Source organism: Labrus bergylta, chromosome 6 (genome assembly GCF_963930695.1).
Source record: "Labrus bergylta chromosome 6, fLabBer1.1, whole genome shotgun sequence".
NCBI lineage: Eukaryota > Metazoa > Chordata > Actinopteri > Labriformes > Labridae > Labrus > Labrus bergylta.
In genome coordinates this window covers 15,677,498-15,695,017 of record NC_089200.1, presented here as the reverse complement: position 1 = coordinate 15,695,017, position 17,520 = coordinate 15,677,498, and the positions used below count along the sequence as shown (strand labels likewise).

Genomic DNA, 17,520 nt, shown 5'->3' with positions numbered 1-17,520 from the left:
AAGAAACTCTGGTAAATGAAACTGCCATAAGTAGTGAAGTTGGTGGAGTTACTGACTCATTACAAGGAACACTTAAAACAGCGTAACATACACGACTAGCTTCAAACATTAAGGCTACAAAACAACAAACATATCCTCCTAACTCTAAATAACTTACCTGGTAAAACAAAGTGGTATCTTTTAATTCCTGCGTGCGTTTTCGACTTTGCTAGCTAACTGTTGACTAGCTAGTTAGCTAGTTGGTTAGCAGCAGAAAGCTAGTTACTGAGCTAATTGCTAACACGCTAATAATGTTTTTTTTTTGCTTTTTTTGCTTTTATTGTGGTGGTTTTCAAGCAATGGAAGGTAAAACACAAGTAATTACCTACCATGTTTTTATCCATGGGGGGCTTATCCAAAAGGTTTTTCATATCGCTTGCTGCTACTGGTTAACTCCGCGAATGCTCCTTTGAGTTATGAACAGCATTATCAGATTTTTTGAATTCCTTGCCCAACAGCCTGTGTTGTTTCAAGTAAGGCAATTGTCTTGTGTTTTTAAGGAATAAATGACAAAACTGAAGCCTTATTATTCAGAAGGTATTTCACTGGCTTTTAAATTGGCTATTTATTTATTTATTGGTGTTAGCTACATCTCCTTTTGATATACTAAAAAGGCTGCCAGGATGTTCTTTCCAAAGGGGTAGGCCTATTGATTTAGTTGTTATTTTAATCCAGTTACATGGTTGATTTTGTGGAACACAAAATGCAATAGGCTACTTTGCAAACACTTCTTATATTTATTTTGACTCTATTTCTTAATTGTTAGCTATATGCGCCATTGATATGAATAAGACTAGGCCCACACATATTGTTCTGTGACATAAATTCAACAGTTTTATGTATGTAAGATCGTCCATGGTCTCCAAAAGTATAGAGTTCAATACTGCTAAGCTTCTTTTAAGGTTTCTTTCTCTGGTCAGCCAAATAGCTTGTTAAAGACTTCAGAAACTGTGGTGATATTTTGTGACTTTATAAGAGGATATTCTTGATCCTCTTATCTTCCCTGACCAAATGCTGACTAACAAAAATGAAAAAAAATGAAAAAAATCTCATTTTCAACCGCAGCCGAAGTTACAGTCGTTTCTTGATATGCTTGACAGGTGTTATTTCAATTTCAGGATGGATATTACCTCTGAATGAAGTGCAGACTGTTTTGTCAGAGCAGCACCACCTAAACGCAAGTGTAATGTAAATGTTGTTGGGCTTTCCACCAGTGCAGCAGCTGGCATCTCTGAACCTGAGCAGAGAGCGTGCTTTGTCTCTTCAACCTTGTGTACTGAAATATTCAAGAGCTGCAAGTTTATGAGACACTTGCTGCCATCTGTGCCCCAGCATTCAGTCCTCCCATCATGGCTGAGCATAAGGCCAACATCAGCAGAGATATGTGTGAGAGGTGTCAAAACAGATTCTCCAGTGTACTCTGTTTTTACAAATCTCAATATTGCTGCCTGAATTGCATAAAAAACATTTTCCGTTTGCTCATGCACATACACCTACGCAAAGTTCTCCTACTGCAGAGTCTAAATTTCCATATCCATGAGAGAGGAAAGGAAAAGAGGAAACATTTACACAAGACAGCTTACACACAGTTGAAGATATCTTTTCTCTTAGGTGTCTTTTTTTTTAACAATGTCATTGTGGAGAAATCAAGCTCCTGCTAAAGCTCTACGGATTTCGCCCTAAATGAGAGATTTTCTGAGACTAAAAGGCGGAGGAGGAAGGGTGCAATCAGTCCAGGTTTGTTCGAGACAACATCACTTCCTTCCTTACTCTAAGGAGAGTGTCAGAGCGAGACATTCAGAAGTGGTTTTCACCCAGCACTTTCCCAGGACAGTAATGCAGTGCAGTTCTAATGTTGTCATTCAAAGCAGCTGCCTTTCTCAGCACTAAACTGAACGCCTTGCCTAAGCAATTCAAACCTCCTCCTCAGATTGCAATGCAGTCAACAAAGAACTTATCTTCCAAGTGAAACTATTCATCAATGAATGTGTTTGTGTGCAAAAAGTGGAAGACCGTTTTAAAAGGTGTCAGTTACACCTGAATGGCTACTTCTCCATGTGTGCTATTGTCACAGTTTCACATTTGAATTCACCTGTTTGCTAACGGCCCCTTTCAGTTAAGATCTACTTTCAAACTGCAATTCAGAGTGCTGATATTATTTGGAGGGGTGGTATAGCAGCAAACCTGTACATTTCTGAACTTGAAATGGGTGTAAATCCTAATACTTGCACGTGCCAGTATGGTAAGATGCTTCTCACTACTATATGCAACATTTTTATGGGTCAGTAACCCTAAGCTAAAAGCACCCAGCCCTGCTCATTTCCCTCACAGAGAATAGGGTCATTAGTCCATGGCAGGTTGCAAAGAAACCAAAAAAAAATGTGTTTTTTTTTCTTCTCACTTATCTACAAAGGCGCACTCAGTATATAACTGCAACACAAAGGGTCTTAAAAGGCTGTTTATATATCCATGTTGATAGAAGTGCCCTATCTTTATAAGGCACTTGCATAGAAATGAGAACAATTGCACACAGCACAATGTTTTAACGATTTTAAAAATGGCACACAGTATCTCTGATAGATCAATTCATTAGAGGAAACTCTCGTGCGAACAGTGGGTTTAAAAGTGAAAAGAGTAAAACATAGCTGTTTTTAAGACCAGACTTATACCTAAAACATGCGTAATTTCAATTTCATTTATTTTTTTACAATTTGTGAACAATAGATACTATATATGACCCAATAAGGTAAAGTTTTAATAATTTAAAAATCAGCAGTAAGTTTCCCCTGTAAACATTACACACTATACTAAATCGCCTCACTTTGTTCAGAATATGAACTGAACTGAAGGGGCTGTATCCCCTGCTTAATTAAAAACATGGCACATGTATATAAAGGCACCTGTCTGAAAAACAAAACAAAGAGATGGTTACTTGAAGATGAACAGGACTGGAATGTGTGTTTTTGTGTGTTCGTTTGTATGTGAGATTTGTGTATGGACCTCCGGAAGGGAGGGGGTCGTCCTTCCGTGTGGTGGGTCGGTGTTGTTTTGGCCTGTGTTTACATAGCCTACTGTACGTGTTCAACTGAGAACAATGGCATGGAGGCTTCCAAAATGGCCACATCAGTCACAGTATGTCAACACTGAAACAGAAAAAGGACAGACTGCAGTTAAAACTTTTTTTATATATTGTTTGTAATAGTGAAACCATATCAAAAAAGGGTGGTTGGTATATTATGTTTATGGTTGATGGAGTGACCTGGCTGCTTGTTTTTCAAAAGCAGATTAAAAATCAGGACAGGAAGGGCCTGGTTTAGGGAAACAGGAAAGCTGATGCAAGGAAATGGCCTACGTCACTAGCCAGCCCACTACAGTCTGTGCTAAAAGTATAATCCTGAGCCAGCGCAAGTATGGAGTCTTTGCTCAAGTCACCAATGAAACTTGTAGTTTTGACAGGTACGTGGGCTTATCTCTTGTCTGACATGGCAGGTGTCTTTGAGGGAAACGGCAGAAAGATTATGTAGCTGTATTTGTGGAGCTTCCATTGAGTTAATTGAAGGGGCCGTTGTTTTTCTAAAAAAAAAAAAGAAACAATGATAATTTTTAAAATATAATAGACAATGTGATTTTTTTTCATTGATTACAGAAAGTTTGTGTTGCTTCTCTACTTGTATCTACTGGTAATCATGTTTTTTTTTTCGTTGGATCCCATGTGGTCAGATGAGAAGCAGGTTAACACAGCCAGGGATAAAGATGCAATTTTCACCTATGCCACACTTGCTTAAACAAGCAGCAGCATCCCACCTGGGTTTGGAATATAACTTTCACGGAATAAGTTAAACTTACACACTCTTGTGTCTCCACAGCATGGCTCTTCAGCGTGATGAACCCATGCAGCCTCTCTGACATTTGTGATTCTTGTCACCAACTGGCAACATGCAAGGCCCTGAACGGATCAAACAATGCCTGCTTCTGTAACCAAGGATACACTGGAGATGGAACTACGTTTTGCAATGGTAAATATAAATATAAAACTGTATATGTCAAGTACTGTTTGAAATGATGCAACAGTATAAACAGCTTTGTGTGGAGCTGGCATGGCAGCGTTGGCTATTTTAGGAAGCCTTTGTGGTTTGTTATTGCTCTTCATAAGCAGACAGAAGCACCGCTTGAACGTTTATGGCTTCTTGAACATTTTTTTGATCGTTAAATAAAAAATAAAAAAAACAGGAAAGGAGCTTTTTAAACATCTCAGGCACTAAATGTGCAGAAGTTTTGAATCTGGCATGAGAACAGCATATCTAAATTCTAAGAGACACATACAGACACATCACTGTCTGTAGTGTTGGGTCGACACTCATCTGCATGTTTCTGTATAGTATTCATTCTAAAATCTGGGCAATTGCTTGTCTTTTACAATGTCAACATTTTTAGCTTAAAGGTGCACTACGTAGTTTTGAAATTTGAAAGTTGGAGAAATGTACAGATTCTGTGATATGCCAGAAGTTATGGTGGGGGGCCCGCAAGAGTGAAACCGTAACTCTCCTGGTAGCTTTTAAGCTCCAAACAGTGTTCCAGGGACCAATTTTTTCTTTGAGCAAAATTTGACTATTTAGTCAGAAAATAAAGGATAGAATTTTTTCTCTTCTCCAACTTTCAAATTTCACCACCAAAACTCCATAGTGCACACATTTAATTGATTAATTCCATCATACTATTTTGTATTAGTTTGACCAACAATGGTTCAAATTTTGAACTTGAAAATGTTTGTATTGCCAACTACAAGTTGTAAGGTTACTTTGCCGACAGTAATTCACTGGGAAAACTCTGCAATATAAAGATGTCTTTACAGCAGTTTTATGAGTAACATGTTGACTGGCAAGCGTGGCCTCTTAGTCTGCATTGTTACTCCTGTTACGTTTCTGTTTAGAACTCCTTGAACCCTTTCTGTTTCCTGACCAAACCTGATCACAATAGGAGTGCAGCTCTTATCTTAAAAGGACCAAAAGTGAAAGAATATATATTTTTTAAATCTAACAAACATGTTTATAGAGTCAATATGATAAATGGGTTTTAATATAAATATATTTCTTTGATGTAGAAAAATCAAACTCCAAAAAGAGCTGACATAATGTTAATGTCAGAGATTGTACAATGAGTTAGAACAGAACCTTTTCAAGTGAGGAGATAAAATACATTTAAAAATAGATAGTTGGAAAAAAAGATGAAAGAAGCTGGTGATGACAAAAGTGACAAAAGGCTCAGATTCCACATATACACTTTAAGATAAAATCAAGACATGAAAGTGAGCCATAAAATAAGTAGATGAGATGTTTGTGCAACTATGACGGCTCAAGGGTCCTGTGTGTTATGGAGGTATTTCCCCTTTGGATACAGTCACCTCCCACATCAGAGCAGAGGATTTCCCTTCCCAGACAGCTTTTGTGCAAAAAGTACAGAAGAGAGGAAGAGCACGGCGTGCATCATACCTAGACATGTGGAAACAACAATGGAAAGTTTTAGGAGGTCATTTCCAATAAACTAGAGACCGGAGACGGAAGCTGGACCAGCACTTTCTATACTCTGTGGGCTGCAGCAGCATCCTCAGCAAAATGGTGTAATTCTGGTGCTTTTTAAACCTGGCCGAAACATGAAATAAATTCCAAGTAATTTGAGTTTCTCAAAATCGAAACCAGTTTAGAAACACCAACGTTAACAACCTGAGTTTTGGCCAGCAAAGGCTTTAATCAAAACTCAACTCACTTAGTCAAGACTACAACTGAACCTAACCAAGCCAAAGTAACACCAGGACCCAAAATTTAAGATTAACTTTGGTTATTCTCAAACATTAACTTACTTAAGAGGATAGTCCATGTCAATATTTATGTGACCATTTACTCGAAGCCAGGAACCACACTTCCTCAGGAACGGATCTAACACTATCCTACTATGATGTTGGCATATTAGATGTCTGGACATAAACAGATAAACACAAGAAAATGTCATTATTACTCTAGAAATAAGCCAAATTAGTCATTGCTCCTGAAAATACTACCTCTGATGTATATTTTTAGAGGAGTTGCTTCCACCAAGTGTGTCATGCTAGTTCTGTTGTTTGGCGATGTTTTTCTTTAATCAAGCAGAGATAACTCGCTGGTAAAATGTTGAGGATTAACGTGCAAAATGCAGGGGCTTCCAGATAGCCGGTTATTCAATATAATGATCAGCTTTAAAATAAAGGAGAGAAATGCATTTTTGAAAAAGGACATAGCAGAGCAACCACAAGGCATTCAGCATTTTGACCAAGAGAAGAAACACATTCAGAGCAGTTGCTGATTAATACGGGTGTAGGCATTATTCAGGTTTATGCTGAAAGGAAATGTTGACATTTTTTCATCAGCACAGAGAAAAAAAAAACCTTTTTATTATACAGTTGGGACACTGCTACAACTTGCTGCAACAGTTGAATATTATATTTTAGCTGTTTTTATACATTTTTTGATCTGTGACAAATTAATTAAGTAGCCTTCAATCTACCAAAGGGGCCTAACTTTATTTCAAAATAAAAGTAGGGTTTAAGTCAAACAGCAATTTAAATGATCACGGCTTATGACAGTACAATATTGCAAAATAAAAGCCTAACTATTTTTATTTTTAAATGTGAAATAATTTCATTTCAAGCATGCGATTAAAAATGTAATTTATTATTGAAATGTTGAGATGAATCGCGTTTAAAATTTGATATTGATATTATCAATGTCAATACCAATAGAGACACTACATCCTTTGTACTACCTAGTATTCAGCTGCTTAATAAGCTCTGATTATACAGTATGAACTCTGCACTCTGCACTTTATTTAATTTGCTACTGAAATCCTTCATTTAATCATATGATGCTTTAATGTTTTTTTTTATTTGATGTTCTGTATATGTTTTTTGTATTGTGTTTTTATGCACGCAGTGCAAGGCAAATTCCCCTATGGGCAATACAAGTTTCATTCATTCATTCATTCATATATCCTATGTATGTATATGCAGTATTTTCATTTATGTAAATATTTGTATTTTTATTTTATTTATACTATATATTAGTATTACTTTTTGACTTAATGGTTTTCTGTCAAGACACCAAACGATCTTAAGCCTGTTTTGTGTTTCTAATTTAATTTCTCAAGCAACTTATCCTGTTGACTCTCCCTCCTCATGTTTTCCCTAGATGACAACGAGTGCCAGAATGTGACCGATATCTGTGGAGACAGGGGAATCTGCACCAACACAGCAGGCAGCTACTACTGTACATGTGTCTCTGGATACACATCAACAGGACTGGACCAGTTCCAGCCCAATGATGGCACCGAATGTATCGGTAAAGCCATCACTCAGAATTATAAATTGGCAAAAAAATGTGTTTAGGTCACACGCTGTGCTGAGCAGGTACACATTATAAACTGTACTGACAGATGACCGTTCATATATACTGTAAGGGCATCAGGATTGTGTGTGTGTGTGTGTGTGTGTAAGTGTGTGTGTGTATGTGAGAGCGAGTGTGTGAGTGGTGTGTGTATGTATGTTTCGTGTGTGTGAGTAGTTTTCTCACTCACTGTAATGTGGAGGATTAACATGTTGGAGGGGATTTTTCCCTTGGCCTTTCACTTCCTTCCCATCTGCTATTCTTAGTAAACACCTGAGATCTTTTGCTTCATTTGCAACAGAAGAGAAGCACCTTTAACCCATGCTGTTCCACAGAGTGTGCTTGCTGGCTTCTGGGCGGCACGCTCCATTTAATGCAGCAAAAGAAGAATGTGGTTGATCTTAGATGCTGATTTGTGAATATCCAGATGTGTTGCATGCATTCACGCATGCCGATTCTCTCCCACGATCAATAATAATTGTTATACGTTGGAATACTAACACCATACTCTTTATTTCTTTGAATATGAATACTTATCTTTCCTTTACTCTTAGTCTCATTGTCACTAATTTTGTGCGAGAAAAACAGTGAAATTACAAGTATGTTTGTATATTTTGCCATTAGTGATGTTGAGATTATCGCCTTAATCATCTGTTTTTATCTTACATTCCTGCTGAACTCTTCATTTGCATGTTTCAGATGTTGACGAATGCAAGTCTGGACAGGTCTGTGGACCAAATTCACACTGCCATAATACGAATGGATCTTTCTATTGCACTTGTCAGCGTGATTACATCCCAACTTCAGGCTCGAACCACTTTCATCCAGGGAGAGGAGCAAGCTGTAAAGGTGGGTATGAGGATGGAAGAGCACACACACTCAACACACTTGCACTGATACTTACATCCAAAAACATGCATCTTTCCTCATCTCTCTTTTTTTCTTTGCCCATACACAACACCGGACTAGCCATTTTTACACATTTTTTCAGAGATGAATCTATTATGCAATACATCAAGTAAACGGTGCAATCTTCAATTTTCTGATGTTTTTTGCAATGCTTATCACAAAGACAGCTATGTGATGTTATCCAAGTGCAAGTTTCATACTGCTCAGACTTTACTGTAACCTGCATTATCCAGCTGGAACTATGTAAGAAATAAGCAATCAAAGAGACACTTTCGGTGATTGTTGTTTTGCAGATCATCCCCAAAAATTCTGCCATGACAACATCAGGTGCATCATGCAGACAGTCAACAAAACACTTGAATATGTAAGTTCCCCCCCTCTTTTGGATTTTCAAGCAGATGGGGTAAAAATATACATATGATGACACTGCCCTCTGTTGGAAGGAAAGAATATTAACATGAAATGAACCAGGTTGAGGCAGGTTGTACAGTAACAAGGATTAGCCACAAATGCAGTAACAGCCTTCCTAAACCTTTTGTTGCATCATCTTTAGCAGAAGTGATTCATGGCGGTCTTTTAAATTTAGCCATCTAAAGTCTTTGACTCATAGGACACCTGCGATCAATGGCTGTAACTGTTGTTTATTCTCTGATTAATAGCTGCTTTGTGGATTTGTGTGTCAGTGTGTATTTCCCTGTAGAATATTTGTAGAAGTGTAATCATGCATCGGCTTTCCTCCAGGATCGTTCATCTGGGTACTGGAGAAGGAAGAAGAAATAGAATATTTATTTGGTTAGGTTCCCAAATTATACATAAATAAACATAGACTCACAAGCCTTAAAATGAAAGTCAACCTGCAGTAAGTACATTTTTAGTCCAGTTTAGTCTAGTAAAGTCTCAATCAAACAAATATTAATCTATAGTGAATATGTATTTGATGCAGAAATGTGATGCCTTTAAGTCGTCTTTCTCTCTGAGATACTAGAATGGAAACTCTTTCTCCCCGATCCTAGATGAAAAACCTCACAGATCCGCAGAGTGTACTGAAGGAAATTGCTAAGCAGACGTCCGGAGAGCTCACCTCTGTGGAAGTGATCGCATACATTGAGGCCTTGAGTCAGTCTGCATCAACACTGGCTGATTACACTGTCAAACCTTCCCTCGTCAACTCAACTCTTACAGTAATCTTTGTGTACTATTTGTGTTTCTCTTTCAACATTAGGAGTTCTGACTGAACTGCAGTTAGGCTTTGAACTGGTCTTAAACAATCGGTTTAATACGTACTATACAGTCCTGCAAAGTCCTCAGCGCTTTTATTTTGAAAATGATAGCAGATGTTTTAATGTGTCGATATATAATGCCTTTAGACATATACATTTTCCATGATATTTGGAGGATCGTTAACTCAAATCATGCAGAACAGGCATATGTTGCATGCTGTAGTTTTATACACATGTCACACTGAAAATTCTGCTTTTCAACAGAAATTAGTGAAAGCAGTAAATAACTTGGTGGAGAAGGATGAGCTGGTGGCTTGGAGCAGAATGAAAGAAGAGCGTCGAGAGCATACCATCACCAAGCTGCTGCATACTGTTGAAGAAAGTGCTCTGACACTTGCCAAGAAGTACAAAACTCCCACTGAGCTGCAAATCAAAGCCCCTGAAATGGGTGGGATTATTATTATCATTATTAACATACAATCTGAAGTTCTATTAAATCAGTCTGCCATTTATTTCCACCTGTGTTCAAGAATGTGACGCTTTGGATAACTGCCTTTGTCATTCTTTTTCATTTCTCCATGTTTTGGATTTTCTTCCTGAAACCACAGAATTGAAACTCTTCACATTTGATGTCCGTCACACAAAAGCCAAACTGTCTGCCTCCATGGCCGGGGATCAGATAACTCTGACTCCAAAATTGAGAGCAGAGGAGGACAGAAACGGTAAAGTAGCCTTTAAAAAAAAAAAGAAGAAGAAGCTGTATCAAAGTTGTGACCATCTGAAAGTTTTTTTTTTTTTCGCATGTTCCCACATGCCACATATATCTTAGGCCAAAGGAAATAATGATTCAATTAGTTTCTACATATCAGAATGTAATGCTGTAAAGCTTTTTTGTGTGATATTGGGTAATACTTTCAAATTCACGCTAATAAAGCTGAGTAATAAAACTGAGCAATAACACATCTTTTTGGGACAAGTCATGCATTCCACTATCTGCAATTCTCAAACAGCATGTCAGTCATATTTGAGTGCAAGAAGTCCTGTTTATATTTAAAACATATCAAACTTGTTTCTCCATCTTAAAACACTGTTGCAGACAGCAGAAAAATATAAATCTGTCTTAAAATATTGTTGATGTAGAATGACTTACTCTCTGATGTATGTCGCTTTTGATAAAAGTGTCTGCTTAATGAATTGTTGAATTTTGACCTTGGAGTAACTGTCATTGTTGTAAGTTGTTCTGTATACACTTTGTATTTGGTCAGATCTGCACTCCGTACTGTCCATTTCAGTCTAATAGACAGAACTAATTGAGTGGTTTAACTTATCCCAAAGGTTGATTAACCACAAACTAAAGTTTGACTCCCTTCTGTCTTTGTTAAACTTTTTTTTTGTCTATCAGGAAGTGTGTCGGTGGTGTTTGTGCGATATGACAGCCTCAATGACATCCTGAAACCGAGCAGCGACCCGGGTGTCACCGACTACTTGCGCTATGCAGGAACAGGGGAAATCACTGTCAACTCCCAAGTCATAGCAGCAGCCGTCAAACCTGCTGACGTTTACCAACTTGACCATGTCACCTTTACTCTGAGACACAACGAGGTAAAGACCGAGCAAAGTGCTGAGGCTGGCTAGATTGGGTTTCTTTTTTTTTTTTTTTTTTGCACTCTTTACAGTATGGAGACCTTCACATTATATGCTGCTGCAGAGACCAGAGAGGTGTTTCTTGAATATATTGACCTAATAATAGCGGGTGTGTCTTTCTTTTTTCTCCCTTATTAATTTCCCTACAGACATGATTAAAAAGTGATCATAACACTTAAGTACCGCCTTTCGTATTCAAATGTTTTCCCGTTTTTTGACAATTCTAAATGCAATCTAGATGAAGGTTTTCCTCCCCTAGATTGAATTTACTGCGCCCTTTTTTCTGTCATTTAAGATTCAGTTATCAACAATGGCCTCCATTAGGATCATGGTCAGTTTGAAACATCAGAACCTTTTTCATATTCTTCAAGTCACTCCTACATGAGAAACAGTTTCCTTACATTCAAACTGACTCCAGCAGTAAGCCAACAAGTTTCTGAAAAGTAGTGAGGGAGGTGTGTAAAGTGAAGGGTGTGAAAATTAACATTTGGATGGCTGTATTTCTGCAGTGACCGTTCAGTGAAGAGAAAATGAAAGAGAAACAAAGAACAGATGATGGAGGAAAGCGAGTAATAAGGGAAATAACCCTAAAAGTTAATGTACTGTTGTTGTCTTTTAAGATAATTAAAATGTATGAGAAAGAGAAATCATTATTTTTGTCGGGCCCTCGAGACTTTTGCCTAACAAGGAGGTGTTGATTTATATTGAGCGGCAAAAGTCCTCCGTAAATTGCCTTGAAAGAGCAACAATCAATAATTTTGGCTCCTCTTTCTGCTGGCGCGGTACTTTTTTCTCTGTGATTTTTTTCTTACTTGAACCTGGTCATTATTTTTTTGGCACTCTTTGCACATATTTATTTGAAAGAAAACTAGATATTTAAAAAGGTACTAATCTAAAAATAATAATAATGTAAAGCCAATTTAGAAAACAAAAGTGAAACCAACAAAACACAATAGACCATATTTAAATATACTTGTTTATGAAGCAAGACCAGTTGCTCAGTCGAATTAATTTAAAATCTGTAAATGTTGCTTCAACATGATTGTGTGAATTGGAACGATAAACAAATAACCCTTTGAGAATTTCAGACTGTACATTTTTACATCCCAATAATATTCCTTTACTACAAAGATACATAAAATGTGCTGCCACCCACACACAATGATGCACGTTGTGCCCCACGCTGTTCAGTTTGGCCAAAAGAAAGCATAATAGTTGGTTTGTTTTTTATTTTGTTTAAGCTTTACAGTTGTGAGACCATTAAAATGATAAGAAAGCCGATAAATAAAACAACACTAACAAAGAAATCAAATTACCCTTAAAAAATTAAGTTGATGTAAATAAATAACAGTAAGTGTATTTATCATTTCAAACAAAGTATCTAAAAAAATGATTAAAAAAAACATGATGCAGTCAGTCTTTGGATGGATTAAAAAATAATGTTCTTTTTTGATGTACCTGCACGATGTGTTTGAACCCCCTGGTGGTGCGCTATCAAAGCAGGACTGGACCAAAAAAAACTAATGAAAACAGCTCAGTGAACTGCTTCCTTGTCCCTCTTTCTTCCCCGCAGCCCATCGACACTAAAGCTGATGTGACCAAGTGCGCCTTCTGGGAGTACGAGCCTGACAGTCTGCAGGGCCGCTGGGCTACTCACGGCTGCAAGACGGTCCACTTCAACAGCAACGCCACCACCTGCTCCTGCAGTCACCTCACACACTTCGCCGTCCTCATGTCCTCCGGGCGAGCAAATGTGAGTGGTCAGACATTAAAATACAATGATAACAGTGCAAAGGTGTTTCGTCTTTGGAGTTTATCCATTGGGGCTTTGAATGATTTATTCAAATGATTTAAGGTCTATGGTGAACAAATGTATTTTCAATGAGGGCAAGAGCTCAACCTTGTACCTTGATTCTCCAATAATGATTGTAGCGACATCTTGGTTTTTTGCATTTTTCATACTCAGAAAATGATTTATTTAGAAAGAGATAGAGAAATTTAAGCTTTACATTTCTAACTATGAAGATTGTTTTGTATAAAAACAAGCATACTGAGGACACTCAGTAAATATTCTGATGTTTCCACAAGTAATTAAATCATCCAGTGAGAGGTTTTTTAACTATCAAGTCAAATCCTACTGCTGTCACATATTTATTTGACCTTCTTATTATGAAATATACTCACACTTTCATGGTAAAACAATTCTTCATCGATGCATCTTGTTCAAATTGGGTTTTTTTGTCACTGCAGATCCTTTTAGACAGAGAATAATTTTGGTAGTACGTAATCTGTCAATTCTTCCGCATTATTAAAAGTCTTTGTTGAGAAAATATAGAAATGCTTGTAAGACAGTAAAGTTCTAACCTACTGTGTATATTTCATTATACTTTAGACGCGACAAAAATATGATGTCCCTCTGTGTGCACTTGTTTTTCCTGTGTTCTGTGTTGAAGGGGCTGATTGACAGCACTGTGCAAGCTGCACTTTCTTGCTTTTTTTATACCAAGCCTTACAAGTGTTAAAGTTCTACTCAGGTAACATTTTTTCCAAAAAAGCTGCAAGACAGCATTTTGTGTAGCAAAAAAAGTCTCCCACAGAAACAAAACAAAAAAAAAGCGAGAAACTCTTGTCAGGGTCAGCAGCTCCTGTAGGCAAGGTGACTCGCAACACATATCGACTGGCAACGAAAACTCTTAGAGAAATCCACCCACAACTTTTAAAGATACACTCCCCATTGATTTATTGAGCTTAACAGTGCCCCCAAATGTCTTGATTTTCTACCTTCATTGTTGAGGGACATTTTTAGATTTGGGAAAAATGAAACGAGAGAGGAATGTTTGTTAAAAAGAATGAAATTTGTCCCCCCAACATGAAGAAAGATCAAGCAAAAGAATAAGAGCAGTTTTCCAGCTTTTAAATGAAACATCACTTGGTCAAATATCTGACACATCACAACTAGAACTATGTACCCATCTATGTAACATCAAATGATGCCAAGCAGAAAAAAAAAAACACAACAAATTACAACTTCAGTACAGCATGAAACTGTGAATGAAACACCTCCCTTTCCATTTGCTTCTCAGCTGGTGGCCCACCATACCATCCTGACCCGGATCACCCAGCTGGGGATGATCATCTCCCTCATCTGTCTGTCCATGTGCATCTTCACCTTCTGGTTCTTCAGCGAGATCCAGAGCACCAGGACCACCATCCACAAGAACCTGTGCTGCAGCCTCTTCATGGCTGAGTTCATCTTCCTGGTGGGGATTAACATGAACACACACAAGGTGAGCTGTGGGCGACACAAAGGGAAATCAACTTTGTATGCATAGATGTGTGTGTCTGACCCACCACTCCGCCATGTTGTTTATGAAACATTATTGTGATTTGAGTTGAGTACATGGGATAATATGGTGCTCTTTTATTCCTATATAATGTATTATGTAAAAGCAGAAATAATCGTCTCTAATAAAAAGGCCGAACAGACAAACAAATAAACACAAAAAGCAGGAATTTTAAAATACATATCTCAAGTGAAGGGTAATAAAACCTGCTTTATTTTTTTTTTTGCAAATTATTAACTTGTAAAATCGGTGTCTCTCTCTCTCTCTCTCTCTCCTTCTCTCTTCTTTTGTCACCCTTGGCAGCTTTTTTGCTCTGTTATTGCCGGGCTGCTGCACTATTTCTTCCTCGCAGCCTTTGCCTGGATGTGCATCGAGGGCATCCATCTCTACTTAATCGTGGTTGGCGTCATCTACAACAAAGGCTTCCTGCACCGTAACTTTTACATCTTTGGCTACGGGAGCCCGGCCGTTGTTGTAGCCATCTCAGCAACACTTGGCTCCAAGTATTACGGGACTGATAAAGTGTAAGTGGGAAATTTAGCTTCTTTTTTTTTTTTTTTTTTTACATAGTTTTGTGAGGACAAAGGGTTTTACAAAGACCTCTTTTCAAACTTAATTCAGTCTTTTTCGGGGAGGAAAGATAAACAAATTACATTCATTATAAAAAAAATAAAGGGGACAGAGATTACTTTTGGCCTGCAGGGACATAAAGAGAGCAGAAGATGCTTAAAAGGCTGTGTAGAGAGTAAAGTAATAACTGCCTCAGTGTTAAAGGAGACTTTGCATACAGAGCACAGAAAAAGTGAGTCTCTTGTTTATTAATGCAAAATCTAATTAAAAGATTGAGGTTATGCAGAAAAGTGCTGATCATTCATAACTCTGAGCAGTTGTTTTTGTTATTGTTAGATAAGAGGGGTATATACTTGCCCATACAATGTGGATATAATTAAGATTAGGCTAGATTAGAGTATAAACATGGATTATATTGACTTTATTGCGTCTGCTGGAGGAGAGATTATTGCAACAAAGAGATCTTAAATCAGTCCATATCATAAAACACTTTCTATGTTATTACAGGTGTTGGCTGAGCACAGAAAACCACTTCATATGGAGCTTCATTGGGCCCGCATGTTTGATCATTCTGGTAAGATCAGGGTTTTTTTTTAATATCATCCCCAAAATAACAGTCCAAGTGTTAATTTGAATCATCAAATAGGGATTGTTTTCAAAGATAAATATTCAATTGCTGGTGTTTGTTTGTTTTTCGTCCTGTTTGTTTTGGTCGGTCTCCACCAAAGGTTAATCTCTTGGCTTTCATTGTAATCATCTACAAAGTGTACCGGCACACTGCTGTGAAAAAGCCTGAAATCAGCCACTATGAAAACATCAGGTAGGATTGTTTTGTGCGTTTTTTTGAGAAGGTTAAAGGAATGTTTTCAAATGGAGTTGTGAATTCCTTATCTGGTGGACTATTATGGTTTCATGTGGTGTCACTGCTGTATCAAATTACGATTCCTATTTTAAAAAAAAGAAGTAATATTGAGTTCAGCAACACTCGTGTTTTCACACTTAGGTCGTGTGCCCGTGGTGCGTTGGCTCTGCTGTTCGTCCTGGGAGCCACCTGGACGTTTGGCGTGCTGCATATCCTCAATGAGACCACCCTCACTGCCTATCTGTTCACAATCACCAACGCCTTCCAGGGGATGTTCATCTTCATCTTCCTCTGCGTCCTGTCTAGAAAGGTATTGTTTAATATATATTTGGTACTGCTAAATTTACTCACGCATAGTATTATAATAAGGTCAGACTTACTCAAATATGAACTTTAATAGTTGATGCAAATTTAAAACCATGTTTATGTGTTGTTTACATTAAATTTCATGGGACATGTGTCAAGGAAATGTGATGCTGAAACAAAATATAGTGCATTAGAAACTAAAATATGAACACTTAAAGCTTTTTAAGTGTAAATACTCTTAAAATTCAAATTTTCAAGTAACAAAGCAGACCATCATAATGTCTCTCATCGCAACTACCAGTTCTTATGTGAATCTTCAGAGTGACACTGCACCACTGATTATACTGTATTAAAACAACTACATGTTTTATTTTGTTGTATTACATGATAAGAATATCATGTTTTCATCCTAATGCTATGTTCTTTTGTCCGTTCCCCCAGATCCAGGAGGAGTACTACAGGCTCTTCAAAAACGTGCCTTGCTGTTTTGAATGCCTGAGATGAATAAATGCATCATCTGAATAATAGTCAGCACCACATCTCAACAATATCCTGTGACTCATGCTTTTTGTTTTCTCAAAATGATGTAGGAGGAATTGATCAGAACAGATATGAAATAAATGAAGACAACATAGCACTTGTATTATCTAAACGTGTTGTTTTTCCTTTTAAAAGACTGCCATCATCTATACATATTTTGTTATGTGTTCAGGATCTCTCTGTACAATTTTACATTTGATTTCATGCTTATTCAAGTATCACCATTACAAAAGATAACAACAGTCTACTGTCTTTGTCCCTTTCTTTGTGTTTGAAATGTATTTGTAAATTATTAAAAGAACAAATTTGGCAACCTGACACATTTCTCTGCTGCTCCCTTCTCTTATGTACAAAATAATTGTTTTTTTATGCATTTCTGAAAATAATACAACTGAGTGTACAATAAAGTAATGCTGGTATTTGACCGTTTAGTAGGCCCATTACCCCATCTAGTGGACACAATGAGAATTACACTGTCCACTCAGCCTTGTCTCATTGGACAGGGATGATGCTAAAATAATTTTGTGATGAGCACTGACATATTGCGAATTTAGACGCACAGTCTGCATAGAAGGGATCACCTGGAAGAGGTGCGGTATTGACGTCACGCTGCTTCTACTAACACATTGAAGTTACTGATAAAATGGCAAAGATCCCTCCCAGGGGGATCCTAG

The 17,520-nt window shown here is 37.5% G+C and overlaps 1 protein-coding gene across 1 annotated transcript; it reads left to right on the top strand.

The window, feature by feature from the left end:
- The first annotated feature begins 3,367 nt into the window (after positions 1 to 3,367).
- adgrl4 (adhesion G protein-coupled receptor L4) lies at positions 3,368 to 17,164 on the top strand. Its single transcript, XM_020639269.3, has 16 exons — positions 3,368 to 3,495; positions 3,906 to 4,055; positions 7,257 to 7,406; positions 8,151 to 8,300; positions 8,654 to 8,724; positions 9,374 to 9,541; positions 9,845 to 10,028; positions 10,189 to 10,302; positions 10,983 to 11,182; positions 12,798 to 12,977; positions 14,308 to 14,511; positions 14,872 to 15,092; positions 15,646 to 15,712; positions 15,867 to 15,958; positions 16,142 to 16,310; positions 16,748 to 17,164. The coding sequence occupies exons 1-16, from the start codon at positions 3,450 to 3,452 to the stop codon at positions 16,808 to 16,810; spliced, it is 2,229 nt and encodes a 742-aa protein (XP_020494925.2). The 5' UTR covers positions 3,368 to 3,449; the 3' UTR covers positions 16,811 to 17,164.
- The last annotated feature ends 356 nt before the right edge of the window (positions 17,165 to 17,520 follow it).